Source organism: Aspergillus uvarum (genome assembly GCF_003184745.1).
Source record: "Aspergillus uvarum CBS 121591 unplaced genomic scaffold BO82scaffold_40, whole genome shotgun sequence".
Lineage (NCBI taxonomy): Eukaryota > Fungi > Ascomycota > Eurotiomycetes > Eurotiales > Aspergillaceae > Aspergillus > Aspergillus uvarum.
In genome coordinates, this window is record NW_020291337.1 from 166,175 (window position 1) to 190,667 (window position 24,493).

Consider the following 24,493-nt stretch of genomic DNA (forward strand, 5'->3'; position numbering starts at 1 on the left):
GCGTTAACCCTCTTAGCTTGACGGCGGTGCCTGTGTCCGGTCTTCTCGCTTCTTCGCTACAGAGTGGCATGACGGACTTCCTACGGAGATGGTCTTAGCATGCCTCCGGAGGCCAGCTGTCTCTAGCAGACACCCTTGTCTCGCTGCATGTCCAGAACGCATATGCACCCCGGGGAGTTCTTCCTATATTATGTACTGTACGGATACAGTACCTGCAGCAGGATCCTTGTCTGCCACAGGGACAATTGCAGGGATCTCTCATCCTTCGGGGACCAAGCATTCCACTACATAAACCTGTCCCTATCACTCAGTCCCTCAGTCCCTCAGTCCCTCAGGCACGGGATGGATTGACAGCTGAATGAAAAGGCGAAAGCCACCTAGCCTCGTCTCGAGCAGACACACGTGTTGAGATACAGACAGACCGTTTCTATCCACTTTTCCATGGGCTAGAATACGACTAGCTTGCACTGAACATGGCAGCAGTCCATCTGCCGGCTACCCCTCACTGAAGCGTGGAAAGATATATGAAGCCCATGAGACCCCCAGGAACCCCTCAATGCGCTTCTCTCTACTTTCCACTCTCACCTCCACACCTCAATCATGACGAATCCCTCCGTTTCTACCATTCTGGAAGACTTGGCCGCGGCAGGCAAAGCCTATGACCAGGCTGAGCCTGGCGCACGGGAAGCCCTCATTGACCGCAGCCGTGCCCTGGTGGCCGCGCTGGAGATGCCCAGTGAATTCATTCAACGCAGCTTCTGGGCTGAGGTATGAGCGGCATACCCTTTCCATTCCCACCGATATACTCACCGACTAACGCACTCGCTTGCGACACCTACAGCCCGCCATGTCCGCCGTGATCCGCATCGCCGTCGACGTCAAACTATTTCAGCTCCTCCGCGACGCAGGGGAGGCCGGCCTGAGCCCGTCCGCACTGGCCGAGAAGACTGGCATCGATGTCGTGCTCCTGCAGCGATTGACGCGCCACCTGGTGGCGATGTATCTGATCAGCTTCCATCACGGCGCCTTCCACGGCACGCCGCTGAGCGACCAGCTCGCCGCCGACAACTACCAAGATAGCATTTCCTTTTGCTACGACACCGCGCGCCCGTCCTTCAACAACTTCCCCACTTTCTTCGAAAACACCCAATACCAATCCCCGACTGTAGGGAGCCTGAGCGGCCCCTTCCAGAGCGCCCATCGCACCCCCCTCCACTTCTTCGACTGGCTCGTAGCCAACCCACCCAACCTCCAACACTTCGACTCCTTCATGAGCGCCTACCGCGCCGGCAAGGCCAACTGGTGCGACCCGGGCTTCTACCCCGTGGCGGATCGCCTGGTCGCCGGCTTCGACGACACCACCAACGCCGAAGGCGTCCTCCTCGTCGACGTCGGGGGCGGCCGCGGCCACGACGTGGCCATTTTCTCCCAGCAGTATCCCACCCATCCCGGGCGCATCATCCTGCAGGACCGCGAGCCCGTGATCGCCGCGCTGGAGGCTGCGTCCGCTACGGCGCCGGGCCCGTCGTCGTTCACCGCGCAGGCCCACGATTTCTTCACGCCCCAGCCGGTCGCCGGGGCGCGCGCATACTACCTCCACTCCATCCTCCACGACTGGGACGACGAGCGCGGGGTGCAGATCCTGCGCAGTCTGGCCCCCGCGCTGCGCCGGGGCTACTCGCGGGTTTTGTTGAACGAGATCGTGGTCAGCGAGGAGCGGCCGACGCTGGCCGCCACGAGCATGGATCTGATGATGCTGGCGCACTTTGCCGTCCGCGAGCGCACCGAGGCCGAGTGGCGCGCCATCCTGGCGGCGGCGGGGCTCCGTGTCGTGCAGATCTACACCTATCCCGGGGTGGCGGAGAGTTTGATTGAGGCGGAGTTGGCGTGATATTTCCATTCCAAGCGTGATGGATGGGGGTGTGGTACGCCCCGACGGATATGGAAATGAGATCAAAGTCGGATGAGGTGTGTGATTGGGATTGGCGATCGGAAAGCTGCAAGAGATTGCATCATACCCCATACCAGATACACAACAATAGATGGAGAGAGACAGTTCCTTCCCTCTCCCGACTGATGCAGTAAATGCAGTGGACTGGTAGCAGAGTACGGGTGGGGGTATGTCAGACACCCTCAGTGCAAGTGTTGAACAACGACTTTGAGCTATATGCAGTTAGAATCAAATCTCGAACCCCAGGTCCCGTAAGTGACACACCACACATGGGAACCTGTTACTCTGCATACTGTTCTACTGTCCTTCGTATAACTTAGCACCCCGTGCCTCATTTCATGTACTGCTCATGCTCATTGTCCATTAGCCCCCTCAAAAGAAAGAGAGAGAGAGAGAGAAAATAAATCATGGGAGGAAGCAGTGGACATGGCCAAGGTATTCCGATTTGAACGCATGCGGGGGTGGAAAAAGGTCTAGCAGGAATGCTAATACAGAGACAACTGCTATGATAATAACTATTAAAAAAAAGATATTTTTATCTGAAATATATCAATATATGTGCTAAGGCTGCTTTAACAACAACTCTTAAGATTATAATAACTATTAGAAATACTAAAACAACTACTATAATAATCACTTTTGTGAAGGATTTCCCAAGGATGCTGGAAGGATGGGAATGCCGGAGCTGACATAGTAGTTGATTCGGTCAACCACTTTACTGAAGGGGCCGTCCAGTGAGGATGAATAACAGTTTGGTGGGGGGGTGGGGTTTAGGCTACACAATCTACTCAAGTCGCTCGCTGGGTCCCTCTAACTACATATCTGCTTGAGCACGCACGGCTCTTGTTGACATACTTCGACGGGGCGCTTTGAGAAGTCAGACTTAGTCAGTTATCGGGCTAGCAGCTACCGCAACGCTGAAGACCATCCGAGTGATTGTTCAGTCTAATCGATATATCATGAAAAGCTATGCATTCTACTAGTCACGCCGGAAAACCACCATCGATCGGCTGATCACACCCCAATCGCCTTGTCCAGCAAACTGCTCGGCGCCACAAAACTAAACCCGCCAAACGGATTGCTCTCGCCCAGCCCCAGCGAGACCGGCGGCACCACCGCCTGAGACGCCTTGTAGTGCTCGTCAAACCCATGCACGATCGGGCTGAGCGGCAGCTGCGTGAAGTCCACCGAGAAGTTCTCCGCCAGGGCCGGGTCTGTCACCACGGGGACGATGGGCGGCGTCACCTCGCGCCGCTCTAGGGCCTTCCAGTCGATCTTGCGGAAGAAGCGGTGGTTCTTGATCGTCTGCAGATCCTTGGGCATGTGGTACCCCAGCCGCTTCGCGGGTTCCTTGCGGAGGAGGCGCGTCAGCAGGTCCTTGGCGTCCGGGCCCAGGAAGTAGGGCAGGGCCAATTTCTGCTTGAGGATCTTCTCCTGCAGCTTGGCGTTGTTGTTCGCCTTGAAGGGCGGGGATCCCGTGAGCAGATCATACCCCAAGGCGCCGAGGGACCACCAGTCGCAGGCCTTGCCGTAGGATTTGCCCTGGATGACCTCCGGGGCCATGTACTCGATCGTCCCCAGCGACGAGTTGCAGCGGTCGTCATCGCTGACAGCGATCTTGCTCAGCCCGAAATCCGTCAGCAGCAGGTGCCCTTCCTTGTCGAGCAGGCAGTTCTCCGGCTTGAGGTCTCGGTAGATCACCCCGACCGTCTGGTGCAGGTGCTCCAGCGCCAGCACCATCTCCGCCATGTAGAAGGCGGCCGCGTCTTCGTCGAACATGCGCTCCATGGCCAGGTGGTGGAACAGCTCGCCGCCTTCGGCGTACTCCAGGATCAGGTACAGCTTCTCGTGGTCCTGGAACGCGTAGAACAGCTTGACCACGAACGGGTGGCGGTTGACGCTCTCCAGGATCATGCGCTCCGTCTTGGTCTGCTCCACCAGCTTCTTGTGCACGGTGATCGACGCCTTGCGGAACTGCTTCTGCGCATACAGCTTGCCCGTCAGCACGTGGCGCACCAGCAGCACGGTCCCGAAGGATCCCTTGCCCAAACAGAGCAGCGGCTCGAAATCGTCAGACGCCATCTTGCGACAGAGCTGCCGAGTGTGCATGTCGCGCCCGTTCGACGCCTCCTGCGACTTTTCCTCCGCCACCGCATCGGTGCTGACGTAGTCATGCTCCAGAGGCACCTCGTAGCTGGTCAGGACTTCCGTCTGGTCACTGTCCGAGCACACGCTGGCATTGCTGGGCGTCTCCGAGCGGGGCCCCTGGCCAGACAGGCTCATGGAATCCAGCTGAAGCTTCAAGGCGCTCACCCCACACCCGGTGGCAGGTTGGACTAACGGGCTGTTGGGGCCGGTCCCGGTTGGCGCGCGGGGACGGGGACGGGAGCTCGGCGCGCGCGAGCTGCAGACCGAGCGGTCCGAGTCCTCGTCGCCCGAGCCGCGAGGGGTGAACCCGCGCACGGTCGAGATGGCCGGAGCCACCGCATGAGCAGCGGCCGCCGGCTTTTTCTTCTTCTTACGACGGTCCGCCTTCCCAGCCAAGAGGTTCCCATTCAACTCCGGCGCAGGGAAGGGTTTGGCGCCATTGACCCCCGCGGGAGGCATCATTGCGACCTTCCGCTCGGGACTACGGGTGCTGATCCGGAAGCCGGTTTCTTGGCCATCGTTCATAACATTGTCCGCACGAGAGTGCGACATGTCGGCCTGCGGGCTGAAAACATCCGCGACCGAAAGGTCATCCGGTGTCATGGTCGCCGAGAAATCCATGCTTCAACAAAAAAAAAGGGGGGGGCGAGGTACAATTTCGCAAGAAGAGACCAATCACATGCACTCAGGCATCGACGATCTCCAAGTACGCTCGTCCGTACGGCAACCTAGTTGTGATCTGAACAAAAACAGTTAGGGTCGATCAGGTATAGATATATATACACAAAGACGCATACGCGGCGTAAACTCCAAACCGGGTTTTGCAGGAAACGCAAGGGGATCAAACTGTAAACTCACCCACACACACTAATTGTAGATCAAGGATCTAGAGAGCACCGCGCGCGCAACTCTTGTGAAGAAGTGGTTTCGCAGGGGTCCCTCGAGACTAGCACCAAATTACCGTCCGCCCTTGTTCAGGACGGACCCTGGACCCTTAGCCAAATCACCTCGCCAGCAGTGGAATCGGGCGAACGAGTGGATGACACGGCCTGGGTGCCAGCCAGAGTGGAGTGATATCGAGACACCGTAGACACCGTCGAGGGGGAGAAATCGGGGAAAGCGGGGGAATCGGTAGGGCAGCCAGCGGCGGAGCAGCGGAGAAAAGCGGACGACAAAAGCGTGGATGGCGCAGACAGGCACATAGAGATACAACGGGCTAGGTAGCCAACGAGGCGAGTGAGTTGAAGAATAGGAGGTGAAGGTGAAATAACACACACAACGAATGTGGTTTCTAGGTTGTGGGGATCGAGCAGATTTCCCTTGAAGAGGGGGAGAGAGGGAGATTTAAAGGAGGGAAAGGGAAAGGGAAAGTGAAATCAGGCTGAGGACTCGGAAAACTGACACTGCGAAACAACCAAGGCCGATGATGCCCGCTAAGCCAATCATCAGCCGCCGGGTGCTAAGCGACGCTAGTCCGCCTCAGGACAGGTCTGCGTCACGTGTCGCCGTCATTGGACCCGAGTAGGTCAGGCCTCCCTATTGCCTATTCAGGTAATTCACTTGCTGCATCTCCAGTTGGCGGGCATTCATCCGAGTGACTTGTCGCATCCAACCCCAAGAGTATGATCTCTATCATATGGCCATCGGTAACCAAGCACAATTCAGATCCAATGAAATCCTAACATGAGGTACAATACATCCTTCCTACTCAAAAAATGATTGCGACCGAGTAATCTGGACCCCAGATCGTTCTACAAAGGACAGCGCGCTGGGCTTCTGAACCAACACCGTCACTCGCTCATTCCCAAACTCCATCGTCACAATGCGCGCTACGAAAGTGGCCAGCGCCTCGACCGTCTGGAAACTCGTAGCTTCGACCCGCTAACCCCGACATTAGCAAATGTTCATTCAGAAAAGACACACAGCAGCAATGAGCGTTGCTTACCTCTGCCACCGCCCGCGTCATGGCCTGATAGGTATTGATCACCGTGGATCCCCAGGGCAGTTGACCAGGGCCCTTGAACTCCAACGAGACGATGACCGCCTGCTTCTCGACTCGCTCGTGGGAGTTGACCCCCAGAATACAATAGCACCGAATCCCATCGATCCGGAACTCCTCCTCCAGCACCACCGGGCACCGCTCGGCCTCCGCCAGGTTGTCCACCGCAGCCGCCCCGTTCCGCTGCCGGTATCCCCAGACGGTCACGCTCCGGTATTTGAGTCCCTCCTCCGCGCGGAGCAGCGCCTTGGGCAGTTGCAACGAGACCTCGCACTGTCCGAACACCGCGTCGATGGGCGGCGGGACGGCCGCCGACGACGGTTTGCCGAAGATGGCCGCCTGAGCCTGCGCCTGGGAGCCCGCCGACGCACTGCTCCGGCGCCGGGTGTCGTGGTGCTGGTGCGCATGGGACATCCGCCGGACGCCGGCGGCGGTCTCGTCGAGGAGGCCCAGCCCGCAGTTCGCGACGATCCCCGCCGTCAGCCGCACGTCCTCCCCGAGCGCAGCCCCCAGCATCTCATCCCGTCGGCTGCCGTCGAGGCTGACCAGCTGCTGCGCCGATGCATCGCCCGACTTGCCGATGTTGCGGATATCCTCCTCCAGGCGGCGGTACAGCTTTCCGTAGTCCAGTGATAGAGAGACATCGTCGGCGATGGCGGCGGCGACCGCGGAGGAATAGGATAGGTTCAGCGATGCGGAGCAGGGCTGCGGCTTGCTGGGTCGGTGCCATGGGTCCGGGGCCGCAGGAAGCGTCAACTGGATGTTTTGGAGCCGCACACTGTCGAGCACCGGCGGACGGGGTGGGATATGGACGTTTACGCGTTGGTCAGCCATGATGCTAGATGATGGTTGTGCAGAGATCAAAGGACGGATGATGTCGAAGAGTGAGAGAGAGGTTACGAGCTGAGGGGGAAGCTAGCTCGCAGCGGGTGACCGTCGGGAGGATGCTGGAGCTACCGAAAGTCGAGACCGTGCCGTGACGTCAGCCCACAAAACGTAAAAGTGAATTCAAAAGACTCAAGGACAGGTAACCGGGGAAAATATCTCGCACCTATTATTGATTCAGAGAAACACCCCGTCTAGCACTGGTGTCAATGCGACAGGCGGAGGGGGAGAAACCAGTAGTCGAGTCATAGGCAAAATAGAGTGGTGGGGGGCCCTCCGTCTTAGCGCGGGGAACTTTCTTTGTTGCCTTGCTGCCTCGCGCGTTTTTTTTCCCTCATACACCGTAGTAGAAAGACAAAGTGAAGCCTCCGTTGTTTACTAGCCACTCTGGCAATTGCTTTCCTTTCACCTTTCAAACAGGGTTATTATTCAGTAGATCCAATATACACATACATATGCCCATGGAGAGAAATGGAAATTCACATCGTTAGATATTACGTCGCAAAGGGTTGAGCCATCCAGGGTCGCGTGCTGCTACATCAGTTGGCTGCGCAGAGGGCAACCAAGAGAACATATGTCGCACGCAGAAACTCAAGAGACCAGCCCAGAGCATAGATCGCCGTATCATTGGGTCATCATACCACGTCCGTTAATGATCAGAAGCGCCTTCGTCTCTTCGTTCGTTATTTTCTTCTTTCTTCGCCGCCTTTCGTCTGCGGTGTACACACATTCGCAGGGTATTTTCAGCCGTATCCGGTCCAGGGGTGTAAGCGCAGTTGACCGGGGTCGGATTATTTTGGAGATCAGAGAGAAACAGAGCGCAAGGTAAAGCAGTACAAGCAGGGAAAAACAAGTCAATCAGAAAGCACAGTGGGTATCCGCCATGCACTTAGTGAAACACAATCAAATGACAGGAGTGAGCCCCTACCAATAGCCGCGGCGTTCGTACGGCATGTACTCGCCCCGCGGAGGACTCCGGGGACGGGGGTAGGCTCTGGCTTGCATGTAGGGGTCATCGTAGTGCCGGGGTGGAGGTGGCGGACGAACATCATACGGATCCTCATAGGGTCGACGCGGAGGAGGGTAGTCTTCAATCCGCGGGCGAGGTGGCGTCCGGCGTCCGTACCCATCTCGTTCATAGTATTCCCGCCGCATGGGGATAGGAGACCGTTCCCGGTAATGAGCCCGCGGACTGTAGCCACGGGGTGCGGGAAATCGGCGGTCGTATTCCTCCATTGGGGGAAAGCTCCGACGAGGGGATCGCGACCGGTAGGGGTCACGGAAAGAACGGTCTTCCGGCGGAAAGCTTTGGATCTAGGGAGAAATGAATAATGTGGACTGGATGTGAATCGATCAAAGAGTCCTTACATCGGCGATACATGTCACACGAGATCCCTTGAACTCGCGCTGGTCGAGCTTCTCGACGGCAGTCTTCAAGTCGTTGGCGGTCTCAAACTCAACGAACCTTGCTCATAGTGTTAATGGTCATCCAACGGAGCATCCAGGGGAAAGAGAATGCGACGCACCCTCTACCAAGCTCACGACCGGTCTCGGAGTATACCACATCAAGGCCAGACTGGCGGGCAAAGTCTTTTAGATCCTAGAGTACGAATTGGTGAGTTCATTTCCCGGTGAAGCAAGTCTGTTATCCGGCAGGTCCATGTGATGAGAGCAGAACGATGAGACACCAGTCCCAAGGGATTCCAAAAAGAAGACCAAAAATCAAGATCCAAGGCAGGGTAGTCCAAAAGGGCATAATGTTCTCCTTCCAGATTTAGGTCGTCCAGTTGTCAACCTAGCTCGTTGGAGAGCCTAGTTTGCTGCTCGAGTAATGCGTGTAGCTCCCAAAATGTCGCTCGCAGTCGGCATATATCCAAAAACCCCGGCAGGCTGGGAATATACAGAGAAATTTGTGTAGGTAATAGGTAAAAGGCAAAAAGAAATAGGCAGAGATGTCAAGGAACGCTGATGAGCCGGGCTTCAAGGCGTCCGCTTGTTCCTAGGGAAAGGGGACTTGGGCTGCTAACCTGCCAACTTGTTTCCGGGAGTCCAGAAAGTAACATGCGAAAGATCGTGCGGCGGGGGCGAGGCATGTTGGGACGGTCCATCGGGCCAGGGAAGTTTTCCTTGCGGCGCGGGCCACGGGCAAATTGCACGGTGAGTCGCTCGCCCTTGAAATCGCTGCCATCTGTGGGTTTATAAGAGTCAATGGGTAGCCCTGGAGAAGAATATGACAGTATCACGTACGGAAAGCTAAAAGAAGAGTAATCGTTAGTCACGAGTGACGTGGCTTACGCTTGCCAGGAAAATGGGGACTCACCGGGAACAACATCTCGAGCATCCATCGCGTCTTCGTACTCGATGAAACCGAAGCCATTCATCAGTTTGATCTCTGTGATCTTTCCGGAACCATGGGTGCTGAAATGCTCCTCAATATCCTGCTTAGTTACTGAATTGGCACTGCGACGCCCACATGGGCGCCGTGTTCAAAGGTCAGCTCATTGCGGAAAACAAAATACGTAAATGGATCCAAGAAAAGTAAATTGAAAATCCTCCCCAGCAGTGTCCGGGCTCGAGGGAACCCTGCGCAGAGTGGGAAGGAGGGCGCGCAGGTCTGGTTCCTGGCTTACAACCCCAACAGATAGGATCTGAAAGCAGGAAAGAGGTACAATGGCCCACTGAACCAAGGTCACTTGAGGGACTGGAAGACATCCATCCAGAACACATGGCAATCCAGTGGACATCCTGTTACTGTGGCGCAAACGGACTGGAACAGATTGAAAGGAAGAAATCCATATCGGATGGAAAGGAGACCTTGAAGAACGGATAGATGGCTGCATACCATTGCGGGGAAGGTTCCCGAGATAAAGTCGGGTAGACGAGACTTCAGTCATGGCTGGAACTCAGAAAAGCAAACAAAACAAGTCGCGGGATGGTCCACTCGGCAAGAGGAAAATAACGGGTGGCCTCGGAAATTCTTCCAGTCGCCGATCTGGGAAAATAAGCCACAGGTGAGGATGATGGCCCGGCTATTGTCTCTCCAACGGTGTGTACTCCAGGTAGCTAGTTGCGACAGAAACAGTAGCTCGATATTTGGATTTCCTGGCAATCCGGGGGCCGGGGAATAGACAGTCGAGATATTCCGGATGAGTTTAGTAGACCTGGTAATAGACAAATCAAGGGACACCACCAGCTTGGAGCTGCAAGAGGTGCGAAGTGGCTATTGTTGGCGGGTTATCGCAGTCGAGGGAAAAGGAGAGAGGGGGGGCGGAGGGGTTAGCGAGGTAAATTGTTGTCAAACTGTTTATTATGTCGCGATAATCTGATAGATGGACGAATAGGGGGGGTACGGAGGGAATGAGTGAGGAATGAAGGACGGGTGACAAGAGTTCGAGCAGTTGGAAGAGGATAAGGAAGAGTAGTCGAAAGAAGAGAAGAGAAAGAAGAGAGAGGAGAGGAGAAGAACAGGAATCGAGTGAGTGAGTGAGCGATCGTCACGGCGCGAAAAGAGGAGAAAGCAAAGAGGCGGCGGCGGCGGCAGAGCAGAGCGGGCGGGCAGAGTTGCGGGACTGCGACTGACTGCGAGCTGCTTTCCTTGACCGCCAGGGCAATTGTTTCGGACCACTGGCGGTGGAGGGCATCCAATGGCGGGCGACCTTGCCGGATCGCCTCACTCTGCGGTTCCACGTGGCCCCGCCTTGTCCAGTTCCTGACTTTGCCTTCAAAAAGGATGATATGATAGCTATTCCGTACTTCAAAGTAAAAAGTAAACAGATAGATGGTGTTTGTTCAGGTGTTTGTTCAGGTAGAGCAGAAGGGTATCTGGAGTTCTCTTATAGGAATGCTGAGCTCGCCGTATATTTTCCGTAGACAACCGTGTTGTTAATGTGAATAGAAGTTGCAGATGTATATATTCCCGTGACCCTAGTTCAGTGTACCACTCTCGACTTTTCCAGTTCCCCCACACTGCACCAAGAACACATTTTTTGTCGTGTAGCCTCATCCTTAGTGCTGCTGTGGAGCCCCAGAGACGTTAGTGATAGGTACACTTACAGAAACAGGTACCTATGGGGTAGCCAATCCGATTCATTTTGATGTATATGAGGATATTCGATGGTACATCACAACTGAGAACAGTGAAGTAGGGAGTCCATGACTCGATTGACCAAGCTCCCATTGCAGTTGATGGCCCAACGATCCACCAAGTCTAGAGCTCAGCGATACAAAGTGTTTGATGGTATGGGGTACTGTACGTATGAAATTGCAACAGCGAGGATATGTTTAGATTCTTCAGCCTCCTCTCCGTACTTCCAGAGTATAAGCTTTGGATGAATCAACAATCAACAAGCATAGCCCTTCGTATCGGTAGTGACTGCGGATCTTGAGCACAAGCCCTTGCGGAATGCATTCATTCATCTTCGAGTTTAATTCATTTGTGATGTATAACACCCCCAGCAAGCAACATGCAATCTACAGATCAACCCAGCTGAACCGCGGGCTTGCAAAGCGGATGATCCGCGCAGAACCCCGGCTAGGCTACGCAGGGACTAGTGGCTTGGCACTTCGCCCCCCCGGCTGTACGGTAGCAATAATACGAGTACGTACTTCAGTAGATCAATGCTTAGGAATGAGGCGAATGCACCGAGACTCGACGCCGAAAGCCGTATGTACATGGTTCCATATCATATGATCAGTCCCCGCTGCTTTTGCTACAATACAATTGATGTGCCTAATCAGGTCATAAAATACTTCGGTCCCTCGCCACCCTGAGGCGTCTGCCAGTTAATGTCCTGTGTGGGTACCTTGATATCACACGTCTTGCAATGAATGCAGCTGTGTATGATTAGCAGTCGGTCAAGAGAAGAAGAGATGATGGAAGGGCTTACTTTTGAGCGTTGATCTGGAAGCGAACACCATGCTGCTTGCTGGAGTCCTCAACATACTCATATACACCGGCCGGGCAGAACCGGTTCTCGACACCCTGGTACTTAGGCCAGGCAATATCCGTATGCTTGTCCCAGTCCTCCACTTGCAAGTGGACGGGCTGGTCCTCCTCGTGGTTTGTTCCGGTCCGGCTGACGCTGGTGAGAATATCGAAGCTGATCACGCCGTCCGGCTTGGGGTACTCAATCTTGTTGCACTGAGAGGCCAATTTCGTGGCCGCGGCGTCGGTGGTGTGGTGCTTGAGCGTCCAGGGAGTCCGTCCCTTAAGAATGTAGGCCTCGAGGCCAGAGTACAAAATTCCACCATAGAGACCAAGGGGCGTGCTGAAAGAGGGGCGCATGTTGCGTACCTCGTACAACTCCTTCCAGATTGATGATTTGCGCAAAGCCTCCTCATAGTCGAAGAGGAATACACTGCCGTCAGGGTTACCCTGCAGAGCTGCAAAGGTGGATTCAGCAGCCAACATGGCAGACTTCATCGCGGTATGGGTTCCCTTGATCTTGGGAACGTTCAAGAAGCCGGCGCTGTCGCCAATCAAGGCGCCACCGGGAAAAGCGCACTTCGGGATGGACTGGAAGCCACCCTCGTTGAGGGCTCTCGCACCATACGAGATACACTTGCCGCCTTCCAAGACTTCCTTGAAGAGAGGGTGGTGCTTGAGTTTCTGGAATTCCCCGTAGGGCGACAACCAGGGATTCGGATAATCCAGTCCCACGACCAAGCCAATGCTGACCATGTTGTCGCCGAAGTGGTACATCCATGCTCCCCCGTAGGTATCCGACGGAAGAGGGTATCCCAAGGAATGCGTAATTTCACCGGACTTGAATTTCTCGGGTTGGATCTCCCAGATCTCCTTAAGACCAATACCATAGGTTTGCGGTTGGCTATCGCGACGAAGGTCGAACTTCTTAGCCACTTGCTTGGTCAAGCTCCCATGACAGCCCTCGGCCAGCAAGGTGACCCGCGCATGGAACTCCATACCCCGCTCGAAACTATCTTTCGCTTTGCCGTCGCGACCGATGCCAAGATCGTTGGTTGCGACACCAAGAACGGAGCCATCCGACTTGTAGACCACCTCACTGGCTGCGAATCCGGGATAAATCTCGACACCAAGTTCTTCCGCCCGCTCTCCTAGCCACTTGGTGAGCTCGTTAAGACTGATGATGTAGTTGCCATGGTTGTTCATTTGCGGTGGCGCGGGGATCGGGAAGGACGAGTTCTGAGTCAGGAAGCGCATCTTATCCGCCTTCGCAGGGGTCGCCCCTTCGAAGCGGGACGGGTTGTCCTCCGCAAGCCAGTCGGGCAGGAGTTCATTCAGCGCCGTTGGCTCAAGTACGTTGCCGGACAGGACGTGGGCGCCGAGTTCGCCGGCCTTTTCCAACAGAATGACGCGGAACTCCTCGTTGCCGGCTTCATTTGCTAATTGCTTCAATCGAATAGCTGCGGCGAGACCAGCGGGACCTATTTCGGGCGGCAAACGATAAGGGTTAGTCACTTTACATTCATCCACTTGCGCGATGCATGCCACCTGCGCGACCGAGTCTATGTGGAGTCCCTACCGCCACCGACGATACAAACATCCACCTCATCCGATTCTCTGTCCAGCTGACGGGGATCGAAATTGCCTTCGGCATCGGTTAATCTTCGTGTTACCGATTGTGAAAAGGCGCGTGTCTGAATGGGAGTGAATAGCGACCGTGGTCGAATGACTTTGCGGTATGATGCTGGCAAGGAGAGGTTGGAGGGCCGTGCAGAGTTCGCGAGTGATGACAACGAGGCGGGAGCCTTGGGGAGGCGCCGGGAAGAGGGTCGCAACTCGCGCCTCAACAGCGGCAGGACCGCGCCTTTGGAGGCCATTGTTTAGGCGATTAGGCGAAGAAGATGTGATGAAGACTGAAGGGGGAGGAGATAGGAGTGGAGACGAGGGTCACAGTAGGGCTGAATGTTGCGAATCCTATACTGAGATCAAATGCATTATAGACGGGGGATAGAGCGCGACAGTAGAAGGTAGAGGGGTATCGTCAACAGGAGTATTGTCGCCCTGTAAGATAGCAGTAGTAACAAACTACTAGAATCAGAGGAGTCACTCTCCGACCGGCCAGATTGAAGCACTGATCCAATGGAGGGAGGAGTGTGACTAAGAAGATGAAGGAGAGGGGGGAAAAGATGGTGGATTGAAATTTTGGTGGTCGGCCCGAGGTAACGGCGGCCAATGGAAAGGCGGATAATGTGAATCAAGTCGCTCTCAAAACTAGGTAAGTATTCTACTAGGTAAAACTACTTCCGCCCATACAGCCGTGAATCCCGACGGGACATGCGCAAGGGCAGCAGTCACTGCAGTTACTGCCCTGCAATCAAATTCGTACTCAGTGTCTTGCCATCCGATGGACCCTGAGTCTCTGGCCTACCCCTAAGCCGGTTTTGCGCATACGTCGTGATGATCAAATGGTTCGCGTCGCCAATCTTGTGCTACTCAACACTACGAGTATGAGTAATGAGTCCATGATACTTCCAGTTGGTTCAACTGTCACCTTGCCGGAGATAGCCGTGGCAACCAGGTGCAAGTGGCAGGTACATACTAAGACATGGCCTTCAAATCACATGAAGGCATCCAACAAGTCGAGCAGATTCAAATGGATCCCAGAGATACTGAGAAGATAACCAAAGCCATGATGACGACACGCGATCGAGATGTCATGGACGATTCCCGGTTGCCTGCCCGGCCTTATTCCCTGACGCCCATGTGATGCACAGCAGCTGACAAAGATCTTGACACTCTGTGAATGTGGCGATGCAGCAACGACTGAATACCTACTGAATAAATAAATAAGCATCTTAATGCAGAACGATGTGGAACAACGCGTCTCTGGTCATGTGGTCCATGTACATGCAAGTACATGTACAATACCATCTACGGATTACTATACATAGTATTGTACTCCGTACTTCGCCCTCTTCATCTCATGCCGTGTACCGACCACACCGAGTAGTTATTGAATTCTGATGGCAACAGTCGAGTGATGATGAAGCCTACTGTGTACCATTCTTTGCGATCGAGCCTTGGAAAAGGACACTTGGCCGGAGTTACGTAGGCCGGCTCAGAGACGGAAGGCATGCAGCATAGCCAGTCAGGAGGGTTGAAATCTGGACGATAAGCTTGAGGGCTGGTTCAGTGCTGAGGTGATACTGGTCATGTCTGAGACTAAGATCGATAAATGAAGGTTCCCAGCCAAAAGTGACCAGTGTATCAAGGCTGCAAGTTGACCAAATACCGATCGAGCTAGTGGATCACAGTTGGTGGTCTGAGATCCGGGGTACCGTACGTACTGTACTGCTCATAGGAGCAAGAAAGTACCATCGGCTGGAGCCTTGCCCTTGAGGCTTGTTGAAGGCGGCAGGCAACGCCAAATGAAAAGGGAGGACGCGTCCAGTCCACCGACCCCATGACGCGACCGGCTTGAAACCCCCTTCCCAAATTTTTCGGGTCGCGGTCGGCCCAGCATCTTTTCCAGCCTGTTGATCCATCCATCGTCCTCCATCCTCCATCCTCCATCATTCTGTATCTTGATTCCTTTCGATCATAGCGATTCTCAGAACGCAAAATGTGACTAAAGGTTAGTTGCAAGAGGATTTCAGATCAGAAGCATCATACTCAACCGAATCTTTTTTGGTCTTTTTTGGGGGCCGGGATCAAGGCAGCGCTGAGGCCCCAAACAAGCTCATGGAAAGGAACAGAAACCGGGCCAAGAGAGCAAAATTTTTTTTTCCCTTCCATCTTTGCTTTTGTGGAGGGTTGATTGCCAGTTGCTAAAGCGGCAGGACCGTGATGGCGGGCAGACGCGTTAGTCTACCTCGCTATCTCCCTAGTCGCCGAGAACAGCAAGCCGGCATGATTGGAAGGAAACGGAATGGATGGATTTTGCAAAAGTGGATCGCAGGAGGAACGCGGACTGGTCAAAACTGCGTGGCTGCAACCATGGCGCCGGTCGGGAAAAAAGAGTAAGGGGGGCGACAGCCAACGAGAACAGGTGCACGCCGGTGGAACTCCCAGACAATGTGTTTACCGTGGGTCCGCCGATCAACAAACCAGCGCTTGTGCTTGGGGGTTCTTGGGGGGTCTTGGGGGGGGTCTTTGCTTGGTAGAGCGAAAGTGGGAGGCGTTGGCCACCCTCCAAGAGCCGCTAGTGGAGCGTTAGGTCCATAGAAAAACACTGAAAACACTAAAAACACTCAAAAATACTTGTGCTAAACCAGCCAAATGAGCCAAACCCATGGGTGACCGTCGCTGCTTTTGCCGCCTTTCGCCGCCGGGCCCAGCCCCCCTGACGCCAGCTCCCCTTCTTTCCCTTCCTTTCCCTTCATCACCCACCCCCCCGGCTCTGTGAGTCAGCCTATATAAAGGCCCAACCTCCCACTTTCCTGACTCTGTTGGAATTTTGATTCTGGTCTTGGCACCGCCCGGAAAGCCATACACACTCTTCCCGCCCGATATCCTCCCCCTTCCTATCTCCCCCCATCCTCTCCACTCGTACAGATCACAGAGCCGCTAAATTTTTAGCTGTCTCTATTGCTTTTCGCGCTGGTCTAAGATTCCCGGGAAGAAGTTCTTAGGAAGCCAAGAATTGGAAAAAGGTTGAAGAAGCTATTTTCTATACCTCTCCCTTTTTCTTTTTCTTATCTTACTACTACACTGTTTCAGATTCAGTTGCTGAAACAGGAAGGTTGCAACCTCAGGTTCGCATCTTCGTCGCTCTCTCTTTTCACATACACACACACACCTTCTCTCCAGACGCAGATAGACATCACCAATTCCAAAAAAGGAAAAAAAAAAGTTCTTGCCTTGGATCATATCACGTGCATCGTGCATCGCACTGTCTTGACACTCCCTATTTACTTCGTGCTTGTTACCTCACTTCTGCAATAACTGCAGAGGCTGCGTCGAGTTGTTTCCTGCTCCCTAGAAAACACTTGGTTGTGCTTTTCTAGTCCTCATCCTCACCGTCACCTCTCCCATCCTCCATCTGGGCTTCGTGGTACTACTCGACCATCATTCAGTCAGGCTCTTGTCACCTTGGCTTGACTTGGTTTGACTTGACTTGTGGGTTCTCGTTGGTTTTATCTTTGGCACTCTACTCCGAACCTCATTCCGTTTCATTCACGTGAAACGGTTCGTTGCTTGTGGGCAGTGTTGCTGTAGGGGAGACATTGATTTGTTCATCTCCCACAAAGGGTACGTGACTCTTTCGCTGCCGTTGGGTGTTCGGTGTGTTTTTTTTTTTTTTGCCACCCGACCGCCTTTTTCTTGTCACCTTCGGAACCATCTCACTATCCAACCACCACCTTGTCACTTGGCCTTGCCTTGTCTGTCTTCCTGGACTGACTGAGATTATTTGGTGCAGACTGTCATCCAAAAGCTCTCATCACCTCTTCAGCGTCGGCTGGTCTACGACTCGAGTAACTCTTTACTCTCGTCGCGATGGATTCTCTCACAACTCATCCGGCCACTGCGCAGCAGGCCCGGGCCTTCACTTCTCCTGCCTCTCTGTCCTTTCCCGGTGGTGCTGGTGATCTCACGCCACCTTCTGAAAAAGACGCACACATGGCGATGGCTCAAGGTGCCAACGGAGGTTTGAATGGTCAGCAGCAGGGAGCAAATGCCTCGAATGGCAACGGGGTGGCGCCCGCAACTCCTGCTGCTACTCCTGGTGCCAACACTCCAGGAAGCGGCATTGTGCCTACGTTGCAGTGAGTATACTCTTACTGTTCTCGTTCCTCTGGTTCACCAGATTGCTGAACAAGAATTTTTCTATCTTCAAAGAAACATTGTCGCCACGGTCAACCTTGACTGTCGCCTGGACCTGAAGACCATCGCGCTTCACGCAAGAAATGCAGAGTACAACCCAAAGGTATTATCTTCCACATTCTCCTGAGCTTGGCACGTCAGGGGACATTGTGGCTGAACTGGTCTTTTTTTCTCTTCCCATAGCGTTTCGCGGCCGTGATCATGCGTATCCGAGAGCCGAAGACGACTGCTTTGATCTTCGCCTCCGGCAAGATGGTGGTTACTGGTGCCAAGTCGGAAGATGATTCCAAGCTGGCCTCCAGAAAGTACGCCCGTATCATTCAGAAGCTCGGCTTCAACGCCAAGTTCACGGACTTCAAGATCCAGAATATCGTCGGTTCCTGCGACATCAAGTTCCCGATCCGCCTGGAGGGCTTGGCTAGTCGCCACCACAACTTCAGTTCTTACGAACCCGAATTGTTCCCCGGTCTCATCTATCGCATGATGAAGCCCAAGATTGTGCTCCTGATCTTCGTCAGTGGCAAGATCGTTCTCACTGGTGCGAAGGTCCGTGAGGAGATCTATCAGGCTTTCGAGCTGATCTATCCTGTGCTTTCGGGTATGCACTACTACATTTTTCTTTCGTCTTCGACGACGAGGTGATACATTCACTAACATACGTAAAAAGATTTCCGTAAAGTTTAAATCGGCCTTGTGGCTCGAACCAGGAAGGTCACGCCGTCGCCTTCTTACACCTTTCATCGACATGTATTAACAAAACCTTTCTCCGTCGACTCGCTGTGGGCGCTTCGGACACATCGCCCGTCGATCGATTAGTTGTGGTTTCTCTTGTTTCTTTGCGCACGTTACGATTCCTCATGCTAGCATTTGTACGGCGTTCTAGCGACTCGGTTTATGTTACCTGGTTGTCTCTTTTATCAAACTCAAATCGTCTCACCATCTTAGATAGTCGCACACCGCAGATCAAGGGGGCGGTACTGTGCGCTGGTCGAATGGTTGCCTCCTTCTAATTACTGGTTTTTCTGTTCTTCGCCTTCGGGCAGCGTCTCATACATTGGGTCATACCAATGACGTGATGCTTTCAACCTCTGATTGCTTTTTGCTCAGTCGGATGGTTTTTCAACAACATCGCAGCACCAAAAAGATGGAAAAAAATTCTTTACTGTTTTAGATCTTTATGGAATGTTATGACAGCGGATGATTGTACCGGGAGCATGAGGGCTTCGGGGCTATGCCTAGGTTTATGGCTGGCTTAATTATGGACTCCTGGTCGCTACACAAACTGAAAAGATGAAAAAAAAACCCTGGAACAAATGTACTTCTCTTGTCTCGAGTAATTGGTGTTTCGTAGTTGTGTATACACTACCCTTAGAAGGCCTTGTTGCCGTGGTCACATGCGGAGCGCAGTAGTTGCCGGCTTTGCGGGGAAGCCGTTTGCTGCCTCCAGCTCGTTCGGCATGGTCCAACCCGAGCGTCATTTCCACAGCCCAGCCTCCCTGCTGTCTATGCCATAGGATCAGATACCAGCTCTGCCATTCCATATTGGATATATGTGAACACAGATCGTGTGCATACATCGCCACCTGACATCCGAAGTGTGTTGTTATCGAATTCCCGAGATTTTCCCTCAGTGCTACAGGCTTGTTCCTGTCGGTTATCTCGGGGCAAAAATGATGCGAGTCCTCATATGAAAGGAGAACCTTCTCCCTATTTGGACTCATGATCAATGATTTACCGGCTAGTCTTACTCCCATCCTCCTTTCGCAAGCAACCTCAAGATGGCAGAAATCGCCGTCGTCGCATATGAGCACTCCCCGTCCGGCTTCGGAATCCAGTATGACGCGCCCCGTCTTTCGTGGAAGGCTACTTGTTCGAACAAGGGTCTTCGCGATTGGATCCAAACCGCATACGAGATTGCCTTGAAAGCACCGGAATGCCACCAGGAGGACGAAGGGCAGATCTATCGAGTTGACAGCCCCGAGTCGACGTGGGTACCATGGCCGGGCCCTTCGCTGCGCTCACGCGAACGTAAGCTGATTCGCGTGCGCGCTCACGGCACCTGGACCGAAACGACAGAAGATAATGGCACTGAAGCTAAAAGGCATGCTGGTTTTACTGCGTGGTCGACATGGAGCGGGGTGGAATGCGCTTTGCTCAGCCAGCAGGACTGGACCGCCGTCCCGATGGTGCACCCGGCGATCGGAGGCGACCAGACCCTCAGGCCGGTCGTTTTCCGGAAGACCTTCGAGCTCCCTGCCGATTTTGGGACTGTGGATCATGCGAGACTCTACGTGACAGCGCTGGGGATGTATCGAGTCTATTTGAATGGGAAGCGGGTGGGAGATGAAGAGTTGGCACCGGGCTGGACGAGCTACCACCATCGTATGGCGTACAGGGTTCATGATGTCTCTGCCGGGATCGCGGCTCGCAATGTGCTGGGAGTGGAGGTGGCCGAGGGGTGGTACGCAGGCCGCCTGGGGTTCAACGGTGGTAGACGGTGCCTCTACGGCGACCAGATCGGTGCGCTGGTTCAATTGGAGATCGTTGGCGCCCGGAAGGATCACTTGATGCAGGTCGTGTCGGACAGCAGTTGGAAATGCAACTTCAGCCCCCTCGTGCGCAGCGAGATCTATGATGGCGAGTTGTACGACATGCGCGAGGAGCTGGGGGACTGGCACGGCGACCCCGACTACCAGGAGATGACGACGGCGGCGGCTTGGAAGCCCGTCGTGACGCTGGCTTTGCCGGAGGCATCCTTGGTCGTCTCTCGAGCGCCCGCTGTACGGGTTACACAACATGTTACAGCACGGCGCTTGTTTACCACCCCATCTGGGCGCTTGATTCTCGACTTCGGTCAGAATCTGGTGGGTAAGCTCCATGTGCGGGAGTTGGCTCTGTCTGCCGATGCTGAGGTGAGATTCACGCACGCAGAGGTGTTGGAGAATGGGGAGCTGGGCATTCGACCACTGCGTCAAGCCAAATGCACCGACGTGATCGTTTCCTCCGGAGAAACCCTCAGGAACTGGTCTCCGAAATTTACCTTTCATGGATTTCGCTTCGTGCAGGTAGACGGATGGGACCCCCGGTCCTCATCGGTCTCTTGGCAGGGGAATATCACCGCATTAGTCTTGCACACAGACTTTGCTCTGACGGGGGATTTCGAGTGCTCGAATGATGCGATCAATCAGCTGCATCGCAACGCTCGGTGGAGCATGCGAGGCAACTTTGTGTCCATCCCAACTGATTGCCCCCAACGGGACGAGCGGCTGGGCTGGACTGGTGATATCCAGGTCTTCAGCCCGTCGGCAACTTTCTTGTATAATTGCGAAGGAATGCTGGCTGACTGGATGGAGGACGTAGCTGCAGAGCAGCATGGCGATGGAGGAGTGCCCCCACTAGTCGTGCCGAATGTGCTTCAGCACGTCTGGCCTCCGATGCCGCAGTCTGTCTGGGACGATGTGGTGGTCATTCTGCCGTGGAATTTGTACCAAGCCTCGGGTGACGTGGAAATCCTCCGGCGGCAGTATCCCAGCATGAAGGCATGGCTGGACCAGGGGGTTCGTCGGGGCGACGATGGACTGTGGGATCCGGACCACTGGCAGCTCGGAGACTGGCTGGATCCCCAGGCTCCATCAGACGAGCCGGGGGATGGACGAACTAGCGGCGCGCTCGTGGCAGATGCCTACTTGGTGCGCGTCACCAGAACCCTGGCACAGATCAGTCGGCTTCTCGGTCAAGAAGCCGACTATATCCACTACCAGCAAGAATCCGACCGACACCTTCAAGCCTTCCATGCCAAGTATGTGACTCCCAGCGGGTTAGTCGCCGGCGACTCCCAAACAGCATATGCTCTGGTCATTGTATTTGGCTTGATAGATTCCGAAACCCAACGTATAACCATCAGCCGCCAGCTGTCGCGCCTGGTGCGTATGGCCAAGTTCCGCGTGGCCACGGGGTTTGCCGGCACCCCCATAATCCTCCAGGCACTTAGCGACAGCAAAAATCTTAGCCTGGCTTATCGGATGCTGCTCGAGGATAAGTGCCCATCGTGGCTCTATCCTATTATGCAGGGGGCTACAACCATCTGGGAACGATGGGATAGCCTGTTGCCGGACGGGTCGATCAACCCCGGCGAGATGACCAGCTTTAATCACTATGCTCTCGGGTCTGTTGTTCAATGGCTGCATGAGACCGTCGGGGGCTTGGTCCCGCGCGAGCCCGGGTGGAAGATTGTCCTTGTGTCTCCTCAACCGGGCGGGCCTTTAACCTACGCGGTGGTTTCGCATGATTGCCCGTATGGGCGCTGGTTCTGCCGGTGGAAACTCGGCCCTTCGCAGGATGATGATGGCGAGAAGGTGCTCACGGTCGAGCTCGACGTGCCCCTGAATGCAACGGCCATCGTTCGACTGGGCTCTGAGACGGGGGAACACAAGGTCGGGTCCGGGCATTATCGGTTCCAGGTCCCTTTCATCCCTCAGCCTTATCCGCCTGAGGCCATCGCTCCATTTATCACTAATCCAGGTCAGGGTCTCTGACCTCTATCGGCCCATTGTCTGTCGTGACTAGAGATCTGGAACGAAACTAGCACAACATTCAATGTAAAGTCTCCTAGCGGTACGATAAGGTCTCCTACTTGTCGTATGCTGGATACGTCCTCGACGTCTACATCAAGGAGGATCCACTCTAACATAAGATCTCTGAATTTATCTACTGAACCAATATAACTCCGCTCAGAACCACCATAGATACATATAGTACATCCAAATCTACAACCATAATCGTCTCTACCGTAAGCGTGCCGCTCCCAAGACGGCAGCACAAGATCATCGAGCCACACTCTACTCGGCCGTCTTTCTCGCCGGCCTCAGAACATATTTCCAAGTGGTACCAAAATGCCAGCGTTTCTCCTCGACGACCTCCAACCCACTGTCCCTCACAATCTCCCCGATATCGCGATTCCACCAACACCCATGCCGATCCGCATGGGCGGGGGCCAAATTATCCAACACGCGATTCAACCACGCATAATGCGAGCGACCGTGCTCCAGCAACAGAATCTCGCCCCTCTGCGGATCGACCACCGTCCCTAGATGCCTCAGCGTGCCCACGGGATCCGGCAACGAGCACAACCCCATCGTCTGCACCACCGTATCAAAGTATTTTTTGGATTGACCAGCGGCGGCCGCCCCGATAATCTCGGGACTCGGCCCCGCCCCGACTGCCGCCGCATCCTCCACGCGAAACTCCACCTTTTCCTGGAGTGCATCATTATCCCCCAAATACAGCTCCTCGAACTTGCGGCGCGCCATTTCCACCATCTGCGGACTCAGGTCCACAAACGTGACGGACCGGCACCCGCGCACGCCCACCGCGCCCGTCCGCTCGTCAACGATGCCGCGCCGCGGCGGGCCGAAGTCGTAGTACTCGATGTTCCGGCCCGTGCCGCAGCTGACCTCGAGGACGTCGCCGCGCGCGCGGCGGCAGAGATCGCGCCGCTTGGCGCCCAGCCGCATCAGCTTCTCGGACATCTCGACGTCGGCGTCGAAGGTGCGCGCCGTCGTGTTGTAGCGGTCCGTCACGTTGGCCGGGACCGTGGCGGACAACGTCTGCGAGTGCGTCACTTCCCGCTGGTACGAGGCGTACAGGTACCCGATGTAGGTGCTCAGGCCGAGCGCGCTGACGCCGATCACGGTCATCACGCGCGGGCTCATCCGGGTGGTTGTTGAGGGCGGGTGGTGGTGGAAGTCTGTCAGCGTGGGGTGCGCGCGTTTGGAGAGGGCCGGGGTGTATTCGGGGTAACTTTTGAGGGTGTTGAGTTTAGTTTCAGCCTTGGCTTTTGGTATTTTGGGGGAGAGGTGGTAGTAGTGGGAAAGGTTGGATTGTACAATGTCCTCTTACCTTGGGGCTGGTGCTTTCAGCTTGTTCTTCGCGCCGGCACGGGGAGCAGCGTTAGCGGGCTTTGCTGCTGCTGCTCCCTTGGCGGATTTGAGCGTGGCTCGGCCTACACGCGAGGCGCTCATGGTTGTATTGTTACTTTATTATGTGGTGAGAATATAAGGCCCAAGGGAAGGGGGAAGAGTGTCGTGGTTCACGCCATGAGGGGGGTCACCGACCGGGTCGAAGGTCAGGTCCGGAGAAGTTGCGGCGGATCGCGGCGCGGGAGAAATTGAGAGATACGCGGGAGCGGAAGCCAAGAGACCGCCGCCAGTTGTTGGTTGGTTGGTTGGTCCTCGCCGAATGTCAACCCGTCTAGTGCGGCAGCTCAGCTATTACCATCGCTCAACTTTACACGAACAATATCAGGACTGGGGAAGGGGCCATCATTTCACCATTCTTGGTTAAATCGTTATCTTTCTTTCTTGCTTTCTTGCTTTCTTTTTCATCGCTGAAATGCTGAAACAGCCCGAACCTTGGGATCATTGCTTGGCATTCGCGTCAAAGACAAGTCTTGTGCTCTGTCTACAATGGCTGTCACTTTCAAACGGTCTCCACCGATGGGATGAGGATCAGGTCAGTTCTGTCCAGAGTACGGCAGGGACTTTCTTTAAGAAGACCAACGTTTCAATTTCTCTGTAGAGAGACTATGGAAATACGGGTACACGTGGCTAAGACATCACAGACACACCGGCTCTCTACCCGTGCCAAACCGTGCCAAAGGGGATACGTAACAGCATGCCAAGGTGCTGATTGACCCTTCGGATCTGCCCTGAGCGCATGTCTTTAATGTGCTGTCTAAGAGACAGAGAGTCAGAAGCTGATGTCC

At 54.7% G+C, this 24,493-nt stretch overlaps 8 protein-coding genes across 8 annotated transcripts; 3 read left to right on the forward strand and 5 right to left on the reverse strand.

Annotated features, from left to right (window-relative positions):
• Nucleotides 1–600: 600 nt before the first annotated feature.
• On the forward strand, nt 601–1,891 carry BO82DRAFT_287300 (putative hydroxyindole O-methyltransferase; the record flags this gene model as incomplete). Its single annotated transcript, XM_025631575.1, has 2 exons — nt 601–768; nt 842–1,891. The coding sequence occupies 2 exons, from the start codon at nt 601–603 to the stop codon at nt 1,889–1,891; spliced, it is 1,218 nt and encodes a 405-aa protein (XP_025490248.1).
• Nucleotides 1,892–2,835: 944 nt separating this feature from the next.
• BO82DRAFT_355846 (AGC family serine/threonine-protein kinase) lies at nt 2,836–5,074 on the reverse strand. The gene is made up of 2 exons (XM_025635562.1): nt 4,958–5,074; nt 2,836–4,838 (listed from the first exon to the last, which is right to left on the reverse strand). The coding sequence occupies exon 2, from the start codon at nt 4,718–4,720 to the stop codon at nt 2,966–2,968; it is 1,755 nt and encodes a 584-aa protein (XP_025490249.1). The 5' UTR covers nt 4,721–4,838; nt 4,958–5,074; the 3' UTR covers nt 2,836–2,965.
• BO82DRAFT_355847 (uncharacterized protein) lies at nt 4,837–5,448 on the reverse strand. The gene has a single exon (XM_025635563.1). It carries the CDS (start codon nt 5,299–5,301, stop codon nt 5,074–5,076), a length of 228 nt encoding a protein of 75 aa, XP_025490250.1. The 5' UTR covers nt 5,302–5,448; the 3' UTR covers nt 4,837–5,073.
• A 129-nt stretch (nt 5,449–5,577) lies between these two features.
• Nucleotides 5,578–7,199, reverse strand: BO82DRAFT_433653 (dihydroneopterin aldolase). The gene is made up of 3 exons (XM_025640890.1): nt 7,150–7,199; nt 6,045–7,051; nt 5,578–5,980 (listed from the first exon to the last, which is right to left on the reverse strand). The coding sequence occupies exons 2-3, from the start codon at nt 6,930–6,932 to the stop codon at nt 5,804–5,806; spliced, it is 1,065 nt and encodes a 354-aa protein (XP_025490251.1). The 5' UTR covers nt 6,933–7,051; nt 7,150–7,199; the 3' UTR covers nt 5,578–5,803.
• Nucleotides 7,200–7,907: 708 nt separating this feature from the next.
• BO82DRAFT_403728 (electron-transferring-flavoprotein dehydrogenase) lies at nt 7,908–13,784 on the reverse strand (the record flags this gene model as incomplete). Its single annotated transcript, XM_025639404.1, has 9 exons — nt 7,908–8,297; nt 8,352–8,448; nt 8,510–8,583; nt 9,011–9,171; nt 9,231–9,236; nt 9,304–9,443; nt 11,733–11,816; nt 11,870–13,388; nt 13,487–13,784. The coding sequence occupies 9 exons, from the start codon at nt 13,782–13,784 to the stop codon at nt 7,908–7,910; spliced, it is 2,769 nt and encodes a 922-aa protein (XP_025490252.1).
• Nucleotides 13,785–17,745: 3,961 nt separating this feature from the next.
• On the forward strand, nt 17,746–18,536 carry BO82DRAFT_355854 (TBP family protein). Its single transcript, XM_025635564.1, has one exon. The coding sequence runs from the start codon at nt 17,932–17,934 to the stop codon at nt 18,370–18,372; it is 441 nt and encodes a 146-aa protein (XP_025490253.1). The 5' UTR covers nt 17,746–17,931; the 3' UTR covers nt 18,373–18,536.
• A 688-nt stretch (nt 18,537–19,224) lies between these two features.
• BO82DRAFT_120335 (alpha-L-rhamnosidase) lies at nt 19,225–22,417 on the forward strand. The gene has a single exon (XM_025629878.1). The coding sequence runs from the start codon at nt 19,509–19,511 to the stop codon at nt 22,263–22,265; it is 2,757 nt and encodes a 918-aa protein (XP_025490254.1). The 5' UTR covers nt 19,225–19,508; the 3' UTR covers nt 22,266–22,417.
• Nucleotides 22,418–22,427: 10 nt separating this feature from the next.
• On the reverse strand, nt 22,428–23,845 carry BO82DRAFT_433657 (class I SAM-dependent methyltransferase). Its single transcript, XM_025640891.1, has 2 exons — nt 23,629–23,845; nt 22,428–23,529 (listed from the first exon to the last, which is right to left on the reverse strand). The coding sequence occupies exons 1-2, from the start codon at nt 23,748–23,750 to the stop codon at nt 22,569–22,571; spliced, it is 1,083 nt and encodes a 360-aa protein (XP_025490255.1). The 5' UTR covers nt 23,751–23,845; the 3' UTR covers nt 22,428–22,568.
• Between the last annotated feature and the right edge of the window lie 648 nt (nt 23,846–24,493).

Coding starts and splice junctions, on each gene's coding strand:
- BO82DRAFT_355846 (XM_025635562.1), bottom strand. CDS start 4,720: ATGGATTTCTCGGCGACCATGACACCGGATGACCTTTCGGTCGCGGAT.
- BO82DRAFT_355847 (XM_025635563.1), bottom strand. CDS start 5,301: ATGTGCCTGTCTGCGCCATCCACGCTTTTGTCGTCCGCTTTTCTCCGC.
- BO82DRAFT_433653 (XM_025640890.1), bottom strand. CDS start 6,932: ATGGCTGACCAACGCGTAAACGTCCATATCCCACCCCGTCCGCCGGTG. Junction 5,981..6,044: donor TGACGCGGGCGGTGGCAGAG/GTAAGCAACGCT, acceptor TGTCGGGGTTAG/CGGGTCGAAGCTACGAGTTT.
- BO82DRAFT_355854 (XM_025635564.1), top strand. CDS start 17,932: ATGCGTATCCGAGAGCCGAAGACGACTGCTTTGATCTTCGCCTCCGGC.
- BO82DRAFT_120335 (XM_025629878.1), top strand. CDS start 19,509: ATGGCAGAAATCGCCGTCGTCGCATATGAGCACTCCCCGTCCGGCTTC.
- BO82DRAFT_433657 (XM_025640891.1), bottom strand. CDS start 23,750: ATGAGCGCCTCGCGTGTAGGCCGAGCCACGCTCAAATCCGCCAAGGGA. Junction 23,530..23,628: donor CTGAAAGCACCAGCCCCAAG/GTAAGAGGACAT, acceptor CACCCTCAAAAG/TTACCCCGAATACACCCCGG.